The 14,881-nt window shown below is 36.4% G+C and overlaps 1 protein-coding gene across 13 annotated transcripts in view; it reads right to left on the bottom strand.

Moving 5' to 3' along the window:
• The window catches only part of SLX4IP (SLX4 interacting protein), a 79,700-nt gene that overhangs the window by 38,911 nt on the left and 25,908 nt on the right, over window positions 1-14,881 (bottom strand). Inside the window, exon 1 of one of the 13 annotated variants that reach the window (XM_035320365.1) lies at window positions 8,038-8,328. The exons of 9 other annotated variants lie outside the window; for them this stretch is intronic. Coding sequence is in view for 2 of the 4 variants with exons in the window: in XM_035320361.1 (XP_035176252.1) it covers window positions 3,754-3,762 (9 nt within the window). In the remaining 2 variants the exon portion in view is untranslated. Of the gene's footprint in view, window positions 1-3,753; window positions 3,866-8,037; window positions 8,329-14,881 lie in introns of those variants that run through there. 3 more of the 13 variants (XM_035320364.1, XM_035320366.1, XM_035320361.1) reach the window with 3 other exon arrangements.

The following is a 14,881-nucleotide window of genomic DNA, read 5'->3' as shown; positions in this document are numbered from 1 at the left end:
TACCAAAAGAATAATGCCTCATTTCACATGCAAAAGTACAGTACGTTATATGCCAAAGCATTCCCTTTCTTCTCCTGTACTACAGCACCAAGTCTCATTCGTCCTTGCAGTAAACAACTTGCAAGGTAAGAGCCAACATCGCCATTCTCTTTTGGCTGCTTATGCCACCATTGTGCTGCAATAAACTGTCTTTGAGAAGACTGGACATATGCGTGGTCACGGCAATTGCACATCTGGAATGTCTCATGGAATAGAAACAGCATCCAGATACCAGACAAGTCTCAAATGTGTATGTACAACCCAGAGTGAGACTGGTCTCATTTCCAGGGGAGGTCGTGGCATTCATTCCTGTCCTAAGTCATGTCCTGTCCTATTTGCTCTGCACTGCCAAACATCTGCATGGCCGTGCCCGAACTCCAAGTGCTAACACAACTATTTCTAGAAGTAGTGTGGTAATTATTCTTACAGTACAGTTGAACATGACCTCCAATCCAAAAGGTACATCTACATCTTGGGCTTGTGGTATAGCAAAAGAACAGCCTTTGGGAGTCTCCTTACCTGTGCGGTTAGTACAGACAACAAGCATGATCCTTACTACTCATGACAGCACAGCCAGTAAATTATGTATTTCTGAGATTACAAAACACTTAGGTAACTAAATTCACTTAATTATCTATGAACAGAATCATGTAAATAATTATTCAAATATTTTAAAAATATAATGGATGATCAATATTGTATCATAACTAGAATGCAAGAGTTTAGCAAATGAGACTGACATTGTAAAATCAGTTCTAAGTTGCTCATAGGTATCAGGCACTGAAAGACCAGAATGCTTTGATCTGTTTTATCAAAAGGCTTCTCTTTTCTCCAGAGACCCAAGAATTACCAGATGGCTGCAATAGCAAACCTCTCCCAGGTTTAAATTGACAGCAAAATCTCTCTCAAAAATCTCTGGTGAATCATTAGTCAGCTCCAGCAAACTTTTGAGTTGACTACCGAACATCCAAGTTAACAGCCACTGCATATTTATAGGAAGAGAAGGGCAGTACATTATTTATGGTTTGGCACCTACTACAACAACCAAGTACTTGATACATCAGGAAAATTCCAATTATCTAATGCTAGATGTTAACTTACATGATTTGGTATTGACTGCAGAAATTTTATTTACCTATACAGATACAGATGCTGATGTATGTAGGTATATACACATACACATGCCAGCATAGACATGTTTTCAGTGAGAATGTTTGTCATTATTTTCCTTTGAATAGCAGTATTTGTTCCATTTACCAATCTTGAAACTACTTGAAAACAGAAAATAATCATATTTCACACAGTATGCTGAAACAGTTCCAAGTTATCTTAAAACATTAGAAACCGACCAAACATTCGTAATACTTCAAAGAAAACCAAATATCTATTACAAAATGTACACACTATTCATGCATGAGTTTTCTTAATGGAAGACTTCTATCCCTGGGAGTTTTGGAGCACTCTTGTTGTGGACACCATATCTGGAACTATGCCAACATCAAAAACCCAAGCGTTTCCCCAGTCAGGTAGAGGAGCTTTAGACACAGGGAATCATAACTGCCCCAGAGAAAAAGGAGTAAGGGAGTAACAGATCTTGCTGGGTCTTGTGAACTCCTAAGCCCTGAACATGATACAAACAAAGCTCCTGTGCAGACGCCTTTGCACGCTGACATTATACAAAGCACTTTATACCCTACACCTTTATTTATACTCTACATTTCTCCACAGGATACAGCTTTACAGATGATATTTACACTAAGCAGCTCAATACAGTTTTGGCTGCTCCAGCACAAAGGAAGAGTTCCCTGTACAGACTAAATTCCAATACAAAATAACTGGAGAATGGAGGAAATGGGAAGAAAGATGTACAATGTTTATGTTAATAGATCTGGTGTTCTTATAAAGGTTTCTAAATAATTTTTATTTTTACTCTGAAGACATAATTCCCTGAAAATAGTAGCTTTTATTTTGGAGAAAATGCAGCATTTCCAGTCATTGTGGCTGCAAGAAGCAACTCACCACTCTTATGATGTAAACTGAAAGGCAAACTTTTTTTTTTTTTTAATTATTATTTAATTTTATTTTCAACTTATCTCAAAATTTGTACTGGAAATGATTTTGAGATGCAGTTCTCAAAACTGACACCTGAACACCTGATTTGATGAGAAACACTTATGTCAAGAATCACTAGAATAACATTTTACTGTAAAATTAAAGACAGAAACAGATGTGCCAATTCGATATCCTCCATAATTCTGGAATTCAGAACTCTTCATTTTCACAAGCTGACTTTCCTGATGTTAATGTACTCACCACAACAGTCTAATATCATTCACTGTTATTAAACATAGGTTTTAAACTGTCTCAGAATGTTGTCAGTGTACTGTTGTACAGTAATGGCATTTAATTCAGAACATATTTTCTGGAATCAAACTGTTTATACAAATACATCAAACACTTCATAGATTCTGCAAATGGAAAAGATAACCAGACACGTAATGTAAACTGAATGAATACCAATGCAAAGTGGTAACTCTGTCAAGGAAAGCCATCTTCTCATAACCTGTTAAAACCTTGGCCTGGGATAATCAGATATTAGATGGATTACAAGTAGATAAAGCCAAACAGATACTTACTGCCATGTTCATCTTTACAGTGAGACTGCTCCCTACATTGGGACTCTCATTCCTTGAAATTGGATTGCTTTTAATAACCTAAAAACAGTCATTATAAACAAAATATTTGGGATGCATGCTGATTTTATACTCAGCTACATCATTCCAAATGTACTCTATCATTAGTCCAGACAGGAATGGAGAGCCAGCCTCCCAAGACACGTTAGCATCTCCCATTTCTGTAATTATTTTACAGATGCAGGCTGGAGGTCAGGATTAATTGACGCCTGGTTAAAAAGGAAACATACAGTCTTTGGCTAGCCTTTGGGAGCGGGCGGGGGGAGGAAGCCTGGCTGCAACTGTCACACATGCTTCCCCTTTCCAGGACAGCTGCAAACAGGTGACACCATCAGCCTAAGGGTAGCAGTAAAACCTGTGCTTTGTGCCTTTGCTTCACATCAGAGTGGTTTTTGTAGTCCCAGAAGCTCGAGGAATTTGTTACATTAATTGGTCTAGAGCAAGACAATATAATTCCCTATAAGCCTTGCTTTGTTTATAATCAATTTTAATTAAAAGCAATTTTGAAGCACATTTCTCAGTTCCACTTGTAGAGAAGCATGCCCTACACTGTAAAACGTCCAATTCTCCAGGCTAAGCATACAGGCAGTCTTTCTTTCTCATCTTTTTAACTTCCCAGAAAATTAAGGTATCTAGTTAAAGATATAATTTTATTTCATATTCAGATTATGTCAGTAGTTTAAAAAACAATTAGACTAGACCCTGATGACCACCAAAAAACATCGCAATGCTGGAAAGGGCTACAAAGGACATCACATAGAGAGGGTATCAACAGTCTCCAGGTGGCAAAAGCATGGCTAAGAAATACTGTGAAAATAAATTGTAAGAAACTTGAGATAATAATCTTCTCTTATGATAACCAGAAAAATATTCTTAATGTATCACATTCTTTCCAAATTCTTTCTAAAATCAAATGTTCCAAGTTCAATTACGCCAGTTCAAAAATCTACTGCATTTATAATTAAGTATTGTATTGGTCTCTGCCAAATACATCATGACAATATATGGATGTTATTTTCACTTTTTCCATTTTTTCTTAGAATAAAAAGTTTGTTCTCCTCCTTTACATTTCTGACTCCAAAGAAAGTGACAAGTTTTACTTTTGTTTACACATCACCAAAATGATTTTCAGTATTTTGACACTTTTTGTTTTCTGGAACAAGAGCAACATACAAAAATCATTTAAGCGTACAGCACAGGTGTGTTTTTGTATTTGTCATTATACAAAATTAATTCATCTTTCATTTGTAGTGTATCAATGGGGTACTATGATTCAAACCAATATAAAATTTCCCAAACTGTAGGATATTACTTTCCAAGCAAATGCCTCAACCTGCACAGACACATGGCTCAGGATAGCTATCACTGCTGCTGACACCTGTATGGGAGCAGAGGAGATCTGGGGACACCTGACATCAGAAACTGCAAGGCCATTCTTTGGAATGGTTGAGATTTAATAAATGAAACCAGGAAGAAAATATTCATCTGCTTTCAAATTTTTTCTCTTTTCTAAATAACGATCCATTGGTTCTGGAAATTTTGCAAAGCTTGTGAGGTTGGTTTTTGTTTGTTTTTAGTAAATATTGCATGCTTCTGAGGAGATGAGTTCTAACCCAAAATGTGCTCAAAGCTGAGCCATTTGCTAAATTCTAGGGGGATCCACAGCTGCTTGTACTACTTGCAAAACTGGATTACAGGATCCTGAATCACAAAAAGGGGAAGAGATGGAAGATCTGCACAACTAAAAGAGCAACTAGAAACCTATGCCCACAGAGCGTGCTCTGCTGTGAATCAGAAAACTTTATGGCACTTGGGCTGTGTGCTGACTGCAGTCTCCTGACTGTCCAGCAAACAACCAGACTGTTCTTTGGAAATCTCAAATGGGACCCCATTTACGAGAGTTTTAGAAAGTTTTGACAAAGATGGATTAAAGATGGATTCTGGTGACCAGCTAACACGTACATCTCCATCATCCCTTGCTTTCAAAGTCTGTGGGATCACTGCAACAATAAAAGGGAAAAAACAGATCAACAGCAATGACTGTGCACATTTCAGTGCATTCTTCTAACTTGAAGGTCTATCCTTCAATCTGCTGGTGTTTTAGTGAAGGAAAAACAAGCACCTGAAAATTCAGTCAATGAGCTATAGGAGTACTGAGACCATGTGCAGGGGTTCCCATGGAGGTGCAAGCAGAGAACAAGCCTTTAAAACAAGCTTTTGGGAGCAGTGGTCTGCTAGAAAAGCATAAAGAAATCTAAGTAGTTTCAAATCTGATGGAGCTGTGCATTATAACGTATATTATAATGGTGACTCTCAAATTAAGGACTAACATGCTGTTGTTAAAGCACATAATTATGAGAGATCAACCCAAATCAGAAGATCAAATCAGCAGAACTCCTTCAAGAACACCCTAAGTATTTGCCATGGTAAAATATCAACATTTGCATTATTTTTTATTTTTAAAGCAATGCAAAAACATTTCATTGCAAACAGAGCCCTTCAGTTCATTATCTGAAGTCAGGCTAAGCAGTCATTACTTAATCTAAACATCTGAACTGGTCTCGGAGAACTGCTCTATCAGGTACAATGTTGAAAAAGAGGCCTAAATTGCATGAGAGAATTAAGGTTAATTTAGGTTGTCAGTCTATGCTGGTCTGGTCCCAATTCCGTAGGAGGTTTTGTAGCCTACGTATTGAAAGGAGTCATGTAGCCAGAGCTCGCTCAATTGCAAAAAGGGAGTTTTTCCTCAGGGCAAAGTCTCCAAGTAACAGTGCAATCTCAACATTGTTTTGAAAGAATATATACCATGTCCCTGCCTGTGGCAGAACTGATCCAGAAAAACAGAAATAGCAGCACAGTATTTGTTCAAGATAATAGAAAGATAATTTGAGATTCCAACAAGCTGCTTTCACCCTTTTGTCGTGACATAGTATTATAAATACTATGGCATTTTTAGAATCATAGCTAGCGGGCCATGACAAAGTACTCATCTCTGCAGCAACCTGCATTTCTGACACTTTGGTTTACTAGGAGGGGGACATGGGAGCCCATGGTAACTGGATAGCTGAACAAGTTCTGTTAATCTACATGATATTTTTTTTTTATATGTAAATATTAAGGACTTATTTTAGGGCTTGGACAAATCAATAGGGTGACACAGGATAGCACATTACTGTGTAACAGTTGATCTTTGGTAAGTGGGTGCAGATAAGGTGAGAGCTACCTTTCCAGCTCTCACCCTAAGGTATTATTGACAAAGTAAGTTTGGTGTTATGAAAGCAACTCACGATGAGAATGGCTGTGTCACTGCAGTACCGAACTGGAATTTGGCACATCATTTCTGGTTCTACAAAGTCAATGCCAGGATTTAGTTTCTTACTCAGGAAAAGATAAAGAATCTAGCAAGTACCCTATACGAAGAACTCTGCATAGCTGAATTCATTCATTTTGTATTGACGATCAGATAAAACAGTAGAAGGTATCATCATATTAAGTATTGACGTAACACAAAGACCATTGTTTTCTCTGTAGAGAAAACAAGTGTAGATCATAGACACATAGTTCTTTATCAACTTCTACCACATCATCATAGTAACTAAATTGAATTTCAAATTAGCTATTTCTAACCAACACAGGTCTAGTGATTGGTTAAAATAACTAGAGTGATTGGAGTTTCACAACATATTAAAGGGTTTGCTTATTAGAGGCCTCCTAAGAAACAGCAGGGTGACTAACCTAGAAATTGTGAACAGTAAAGTGACCATATAATTTTCTAGAGAAATTACAGCCAGCAATTAAAAATACCTAAGTGCCTGTTTCAGACATTTAACTTGTTAAATATTTTTCAGAGCTTTTCTAAATATACACTTTACATGCTGCATTTTGATATTAACAAGCCAAGCTTTGAAGTATAACGAAAGATTTTCACATACTTATTGGTAAGCTACTGATGCATTTAAGTATGTGGAAGAAAACGCCATGCAGGATGGCTAAGGAGCTTAGTAATTTGCCACCTGATTTCACGTTTCTGCATATTATAGGCATGAAAAGAAAACTAAGTACAATAAAAATTAAAGTAAAAACACACCATCTCAAATATCTTTTGATGTAAACTGTGTGAGATCAATCCAGACACTGCGTACCATGTAAAACACTACTTACATAATACTTGTAAAGTGAACAGGAGATAAAAGAGCAGAAGTGCAGTGTTTGTTTGGGAAGGTAGCACACACGTTACTAAGATGAAGGAAGCAGCAGCTCCCAAGCACATGATGCATCCTGTAAGATATTTCTCAAGCTCATTGTACAACAGCTGCAGGGATGGGCTGACTTCCCCCTCATAAAAACAGAACAGGGAAGCAAGGGCAGGACCCAAGCAGGAAATCATTCCACGTTCCCTAACTTTGCAACTATTTCACAAAGCCTCTGATTCCTCTTTATACTAAGAGACAAGGTCTCACCTGCACTAAAATTTACTTCCTTCCCTCCCTCTTATGAAGATGTTACCTACCGCAGCAGGCAACTACTTGAGGGGGAAGCAGGAGGCAACAGAAAACCAAACATCTGCAGTCCATGTTTTAATATAAAATATTTGCAGATGTTAACTCCTGATGCCAAAATAACTTACCAGATTAAAGATGCATTGATTACACATGCTCAGGCTTTAAGACAAATACATTAAGCCAAAGTATTTTTTATTTGCAAGCCAAATTAAAAGGATTTCTTAATGTTGTTAAATTTGCTTAAGTAGTTGAAATGTTACATTTTCCAAGTGCATAAAAAACTTTTTTTTAACTGCATTTTAAACTAATTTGTCTTTCAAATAAAACTAAGCCAGGAAAGTTTCAGGACTGCATGAAAACTTTTCCAGAAATAACAAATAAGAAGTGATTCACTTCTGAAAATGGCACATTACAAAAGACACCTCCTTTGGACAAAACCCTTAAATCAAGCGGTAGCATATTTAGTCACCATAAAATATAGCTAAGGTCAACAAAATAATCAACACTACCTGCAAACATACAATAGAGTAAACAAGGGACACTAAATCTTACCCTGAAAAAGCAGAATCCCATGGATGGAGGATACACAGTATCTTCAGATGGAAACAGATCAGCAGAAACTGCAAGAAATCACCAGCTACAAAGCAAAGGAATATGTATTTTTCTTTCCTGAGTGTTCCAGTAAAAAAAGGCTTTCATCTACCATTGAATAAACCATATAATAGACTTCATGCAGAAATAAAAACAAAAATGAAGAAAAAAGATTTATAAAATCCTGATTTATAAAACATCTAAAACGTTACCATAACTTAACACTGAGGAGTTACTGATCAGTAAGAATGAGTGGTGGAAGGTCCCCAGGTTCCTGGCAGACATGTTGTCACCAGACAGACTGCTCATTTCCCCGTTTGTCCCTCCTTGCCCATGCTTCTTCCACCTTGCTTCTGCCCTAAGTTGCTACTTCCAGGACAGAATGGGCACAGCTGACCCCTAACTAAACTGCTTCTGATACAGCGCCTGTTTTAAAGGGCATGCTAAAAGCTACTGAGTTAAATCAGAACCTTTTGATAGAAACAAATGGGGAATGTCTATTCACATATCAATCCTAGCACACCCAAGTGTCAGCCCCGGGTAGGAGAGCAGAGCAATAAAAAGCAGGTGGCAGGTGACCACATCTTAGCTTAAATCAGATGTAGCTGACAAAGTACACCTGTGTTCTGCCATTAGGCCTTCAGGAGGGGCTCAGTAACACATCACCTACCTATAATGAAGGCAGGTGTGCACCACATTAATAGTACACATATTCATGAGTATTTACATGCACCTAACAGGCACATCAAGAATTTGAAACAAACGAACAAAAAAGAAAAAAGACTCCTGAAAATTATCTTTCTACAACTCAGTTCCTGGGTTGGGAGGCTGGGAGGAGTGCCTACCACTTCTTGAAAGGTCTGTAAAAACTCGTTAATCTACTTGAGTCTCCTCCATGAGGGGAAAAAAATTCTAAACTCTGTGTGAATGTTTTTAATAAGAAAACAAACTCTGAATAAACATGGAAATAAAGAAACTCAGTACTTCCAGGAGTATAGCTTAATCTATAACTGTTTTTGTCAGTTTCTGTAATTCTTTTTCATACTAAACACATTGACAGGTATTTCATTCACATGTGGTCAATTAAGTAATGAACACCCAAGAGAAAACACTGATTTTAATACAATGTACAGAGAATCTGGGTAACACATTGCTCATTTTCACCTATTATGAAGTACAATAGAAACAACATGCTCCCAGGATTTCAGAGAAGTCCTATTTTTAAGGGGGCAGGGGCGGAGAGGGACTGATTTAGTCTCCCAACTTCTCTATTTTGTTGAGCTTAAAAAAGATATAGCTTCAAAAAAGAAAAAGGACATAACTCAGTAATATTAAAAATGCTATCAGTATGTAGGATATCAACCGGTATTTGGAAATGCATTTTTAAAAAGTTGAAGTTTTAAATTTCAAAGCATTTTTTTTTTCCCAAATGTCCCATGGATTATGTTACTAATTGGAAATATGTGGGAAATATTTCCCACAATTCTGTTTATAAAAGTCAAGTTCCAGTGTTAATTAGCAGCAATCCTAACACACAAGGAAAACATTAAAATCACTTAAACTGATAAATAGTGTTGATTTTATGTAACAAAACGTATACTTTAAATATATAAAAAGTTATATTGGGTCAATCCAGAGGTCCACAGTGTCCTGTGTGTCTGACAGTGGCTAGCATATGTCTACAGATTTAAAAGAAATAAGCAAATAATAATACTTTCCTCAGCAGATGTATTAGATGCTCAGTAATATGAGGTTGCAGGGTTCTTCAGCCTGTATTTGTATTTAGAAGTCCTCAGTGATTGTTTTGTCCCAGAATTTGTCAAGCTAGCTTGTAAAACTCATTTTTTTGCATCCACAACATTCTTGGGCACGTAGTCCCACAAAGCAATCTCACATGCACGAGGAACCCTACCTCCTAGCTCATTTCAAAATTACCGTGGTTTTAATGCCCTCGGTTGTTAAATTAGAACACAATGCCATGCATGGTGCCATCATAATTTAACAGACCACTATTATTCTCACCTCCAGCCATCTCTCTTATGGCTGAAGTGTAATAAATTGTTCCTTATATTGAAGAAGTTCCACACCTCTTAGTAATTCTTAGTTTCACTAAGGAGAGCTATAAACATACACAGTATATAAGAAGTAGACATGCCCTCAGTTTGCACCACGGCTCAGTGATGGTGTAACTTATGTTTCCTTCGTTCTGTTCCTAATAATTCCCAAAACTTACTTTGTGTTTTAAAACACTGCAGTGAATTAAGCTGATGATATTTCAGAAATTATAAACTTGAAGAACTCACTTCTGTGTGGTGCTAAGTTGTTCAGGACCCAGCATCCATGTGCACAAGTTGTTCTCCCTCATTCCAAGACATCAGCTTTACTTATTCATCTGTCATTTTATAGTACAGCCACTAAATACTGAGATTTTTTTCAAACACTTCATTGCAAGTCTTTGCTATTCATCTCCCTTTTCAGATCATCTACAAACAGCATCTGCCCCAGAGTTCCCTGTTCAACTCCTCCTCCCTTTATCCACTAGCCAAGTAATCTATTTAAGGACCTTCTTTTTTAGCCCACTTAAAGCAACTTCAGTGAAGCACCTTGCCAACCATATTCAGGGAAAATAAGCAGGTTACAGCAACCAGATTTCCCTGTTCATTACACTCACTGGATCCTATAAAGAAGACAGTAGGCATGACTTTGCTTTACAAACTGTTTTGATTTTTTCCCCCAGTGTACTACACAAAAATACATATTCATTAATTCTACCTTAATGGTGCTTATGCTAATCTAGGTACTATAAGGGTTCAACATTGATCTAACAGATTTACTAGTCCTATCATATGAGGCACTGTCTAAAACATGGAACTGAGGAAGTTTAAAAAGAACAAGATCTGCTAAACTATATTTAAACCCATGGATTCTTTTTACAGCTGAATTTTCAAAGTAAATGTGCCTGCTTCAAAAAATTCAGCTTTTAATGACATCTTAGTAAATAGCAAAACTCTACAAATGTCTTAGTAATCTCTCCTGCTGTGCACATAGCACCGGCTGAGTATGATTCCCTCTCTCCTTCTCTCTCATACTGATTCTGCTTCACTCAGCTCCCAGATTCCCCCTACAGTTAAACCAAAAAAAAAAAAAAAACCATTCTCCTGTATCTAAGAGAATATTGTCACATAAAATGGTCCCTTTTTTATTTTAATCACAATCTAGCTAAAGATACGTATTTCTACATTTAACAGATTATTTTACTCTTTGCTCTATTATTAAGCACATTATAAAAAAGTGTCATAGGTCTTCTAACGCTTCACGGTATTTCTCATTACTTTAAATTCTTCGTTTAAGACTTTCTTCATGCCTACCAAGGTCACAATACCTTCCTCCTTAATGCATCTTCTAAATGGGTGGAGGCTGTAGAAAAACTTACAGAAGAAAGCAGCTCAGTAAAATAAGATATGCTAATAAAGAGCATCTAACATGTCACCTGAACTAAATCTTAGTTAACTGCCATGGCTATGTCAATCCAGCAACTTATTAAAACTGTAAAATAAAACTGACTTACTTATATCCTCAGTGCAACTCATTGCCCATAACCTGCACCTACCTGCTTAGCTCTATAAGGGTAAAAGAAATACGATTTACAAGCAACAAGCATTGCTACCTGCTGCACTGCAATTTAAAGCCCACAAACAGTAAAAACAAGATAACCACCACTGACAGCTGCTTCATATCCTGCAAGAGGTATTATTTTCATCAGTTCCAATTTTGCCCCTCTGAAAAGTATTCTCAAACCTTAAAGATCTTAAGAATTGAGAGCAACATAGCATTCTGCTTTTATAAGAACAGTGCATTTTTCTTGAAACAATGATCAGTTGCCAGAGAAGTGAAAACCAGACCCAGCCTACATTACATGCCAAGACAGACAACTGTTTCTTAACTCGCAAGTCCTTTTAATTTATTACCATATCAAGTATGTATAACTCAGATTTGTAATCAACAACAAAAAATATATTAGTGCCATCAATGCAAGAAAAGACTTTTTTCCCCTGCTCGCTGAAGTACAGTTCTGGTCTATATCATTCTCAGTTCCCAAGCTTCTTTCCACCTCTCCTTATCTCTTCTTCATTTTCCCACTGTCAAAGCCTGTTTTTCCAGGAAGGAAAGTTATGGTAAAGATGAGGAATATTGTTCAGCACCTCTTTGCCCTTTGGCACTGCTATCAAATGCTGGGATTTTATCTACCACATTAGCAGAGATCTTACAAAAAACACATTCCTTTTTGTATAATGAACACGGCGGTCACTCAAACAATAACCAGTAACAGATGTCTGAAGTGAGGAGAATGGACTATTTAGCTAGGACTTTATAAATTCTGATGATACTTTCCCAGATTTGAAACCTTGGCACTTAATTTATAACTATCAGTATGGCCATATACTTTTCTTTGTCGGTTTATTCCTAGTTCCAGCCTTGGTAAGTATACTTTGTACATCAAGTTTTAAGTTTCACTATGACCTTGCAGATAGACTTACCCTCAACTTACATTCATTTAATAGCATAAAGATAGTGGCAACAAAATGAAAATACCTTTGCAAAGAATCCAATATCCAAGCAAGGAATTCTGATGGGGGCTATGAACTTAAATGCTTACATGAAATTACTGGTCACATTTAGTACGCTGCGTTAAGCATTTGGGAATGTTTTTATTTCAGAGGAAACACAAAAGTCTATAAGAAATATAACCTGTCGGATTTTTTTCCGTTGAAGCTTTAACATTGCAAGTTTTATTATTATTATTATTATTTTGCAGGGATTTTTAAAAAGCACTTACTCTCAGTATGCATGGGAAATGAAGGATATTTAAAGCAGCTATTCTTTACAGCTTAGTATTAAAAGAAAGCATTGGAGGTTTTAGAATAAAATCCACTAAGAATCTATATACATAAACCATATCTGCCAACAGCACTTTTAGTCCTACAGAAACAGCAGGACCACAGATCAATTTGGCATAAACACAAGCCACGCTTTTTGTTTAGTTGTTGTTTTTTTTTAAAGACCAGAGTTTTTACAGTGTGTTGTGTTTCATCAACTTTTCACAATCCCCTTTAACAAACAGTTTCCTATATGTATCTTTTTTTAATGACTGTCATGCAAAATTCATCTCAGCTACAGAAGCAGATCATACCAACAATAGTACCAGCAATGAAAATGAATAGACTTAAAAAAAAAAAAAAAAAGCATCAAATTCTGCCATCATAACATTAAAGCATAGGTGTAGAAAGGGCTTACAAAGATTAGAGATGACTTGCTGTACTTGAGAACTAAATCCATTCTTTAGGATCTTAAACTTGTTGATCTGTAAAACCAAGTAGATCCTTTACAGGTTTCACATTCCTGAATAAGATGAACAAAAGTCTCAAAAAAATACGCAGATCCAACATTTGAAAGCTTTGCAATCAGCTTCAATGGAATAAATCCACTTGCGTTTTCCTCAAGACATTCAGCCGTGAATTTCAGAGTCATCTGGGGGGGGGGGACACACTTCCCCTTTGGAAGAAAAGCAGTGCAACAGTAGCTTCCTTTGTAAAGGTTTTGCCCTCTGTGGGCAGAGATAAAGAGATCCATGAAACATTCTTCCAACAGATAGATCACGTTACAGGTCTGAAAGTTTTTCTTCCTTAACAATACTCACCTGCACCCACCTTATTAGAAACCCACAAAGTTCAAAAAGACAGGTTGGCAAGATGGAAAATCCTTTTAATACACTGCAAAATATTTCTAAATATACTGAAATACATGAAGATTGATGCAACTAATATAGTATATCTTCAGTGTTGGAAGAGTTACAGGCATTACACAATTCCAAGAGTGAAAATCACAGGAGGAAAAGGAAAAGATGAACCTTTGTACTTGGTCCAAACATCACCTATGGAAAATAGTTGGCATGGTGTTACCCACTTAAGAGTCTTCAACAATATCTGCAAGCTAAACTGTTATGGCTGAGTTTTCAGTTTCTACATGTATGCATCTATTTAACGAGCCAACAAAGGAAAGAGGACACAGGACACTTTTGCAAAGTAAAATATATATATATGTATACACGTGTGTTTTTCCTTGGATTTCAACAGAAAAAAAAAAAAAAAACACCACCACATTTAAAGGGAATTACTATTTAGAAAGCAATAGCTTCTTTTTTTTTTTTTTTTTTTTTTTTTAGTTAAAAAGCAGATAGTGTGATAGCCTGTCTTTGTTAAAAGGAATGAAAAAACAGATGACAGCTCAGGATAGATTACAGTTCCTGGATGTCAGGATCATGGAGAACAACAGAGACAGGAACAAGTGAACATACCGTCCATTTTATCTGTGTCACATTAGTAAGAAGAAGAAAAAAATACTGTTTTAACGTGTCTGAAAATATATCCATGTATGCATATTTTTTTTTTATTGCTTGAATTTAGTAACAAATATTTATTCAGAGCTTTAAGAAAAGCATAGAAGGACAAATATTTGTATGTAGCAGACAGCAAAAAAATGTGTGTTACTAATCAACTAATAAGGCCTACTATGTTGCTAAGGGACAGTTAATTTAAAAGGACATATTCCCTTACTTGTCAGACACAAAGACTGGATTTATGCGATGCACTGCAAAGTAATTAACATCAAAGAGAACACTAGAGACCAGGGTGTGGAAACATTTACATTCATTAATATTAACGATTACCACATGATAAAAGTGCTAGATGCTCCAAATCTTGCAGGCTTCAAAGTTTTTCAGTATAGTCTTCAACCTTCCTTCATTAGGCTGAAGATGTTCGGAAGTAATTTATCTCAAAATTAATAGATAACAGTCATCCTGAGCTTAGCAAAAGTTACATCTTCTTGAACCCATACACTAAATCACAAATGGCTGAATATGCATGACTAGCAAAACAAATAGTCATTGCTAGCATTTGGTAGATAGCTTCTCATAAAACAATTTCATGTAAAATGCTTAAAAAAATTAAATGAAAAACTGTAACATCCAAACATCCCTGCAATTTCATCAACTGA

The sequence above is a fragment of the Oxyura jamaicensis genome, chromosome 3, assembly GCF_011077185.1.
Source record: "Oxyura jamaicensis isolate SHBP4307 breed ruddy duck chromosome 3, BPBGC_Ojam_1.0, whole genome shotgun sequence".
Classification (NCBI taxonomy): domain Eukaryota; kingdom Metazoa; phylum Chordata; class Aves; order Anseriformes; family Anatidae; genus Oxyura; species Oxyura jamaicensis.
Note: the sequence above shows the minus strand (reverse complement) of the source record. Positions and strands in the feature narration are given on the sequence as shown.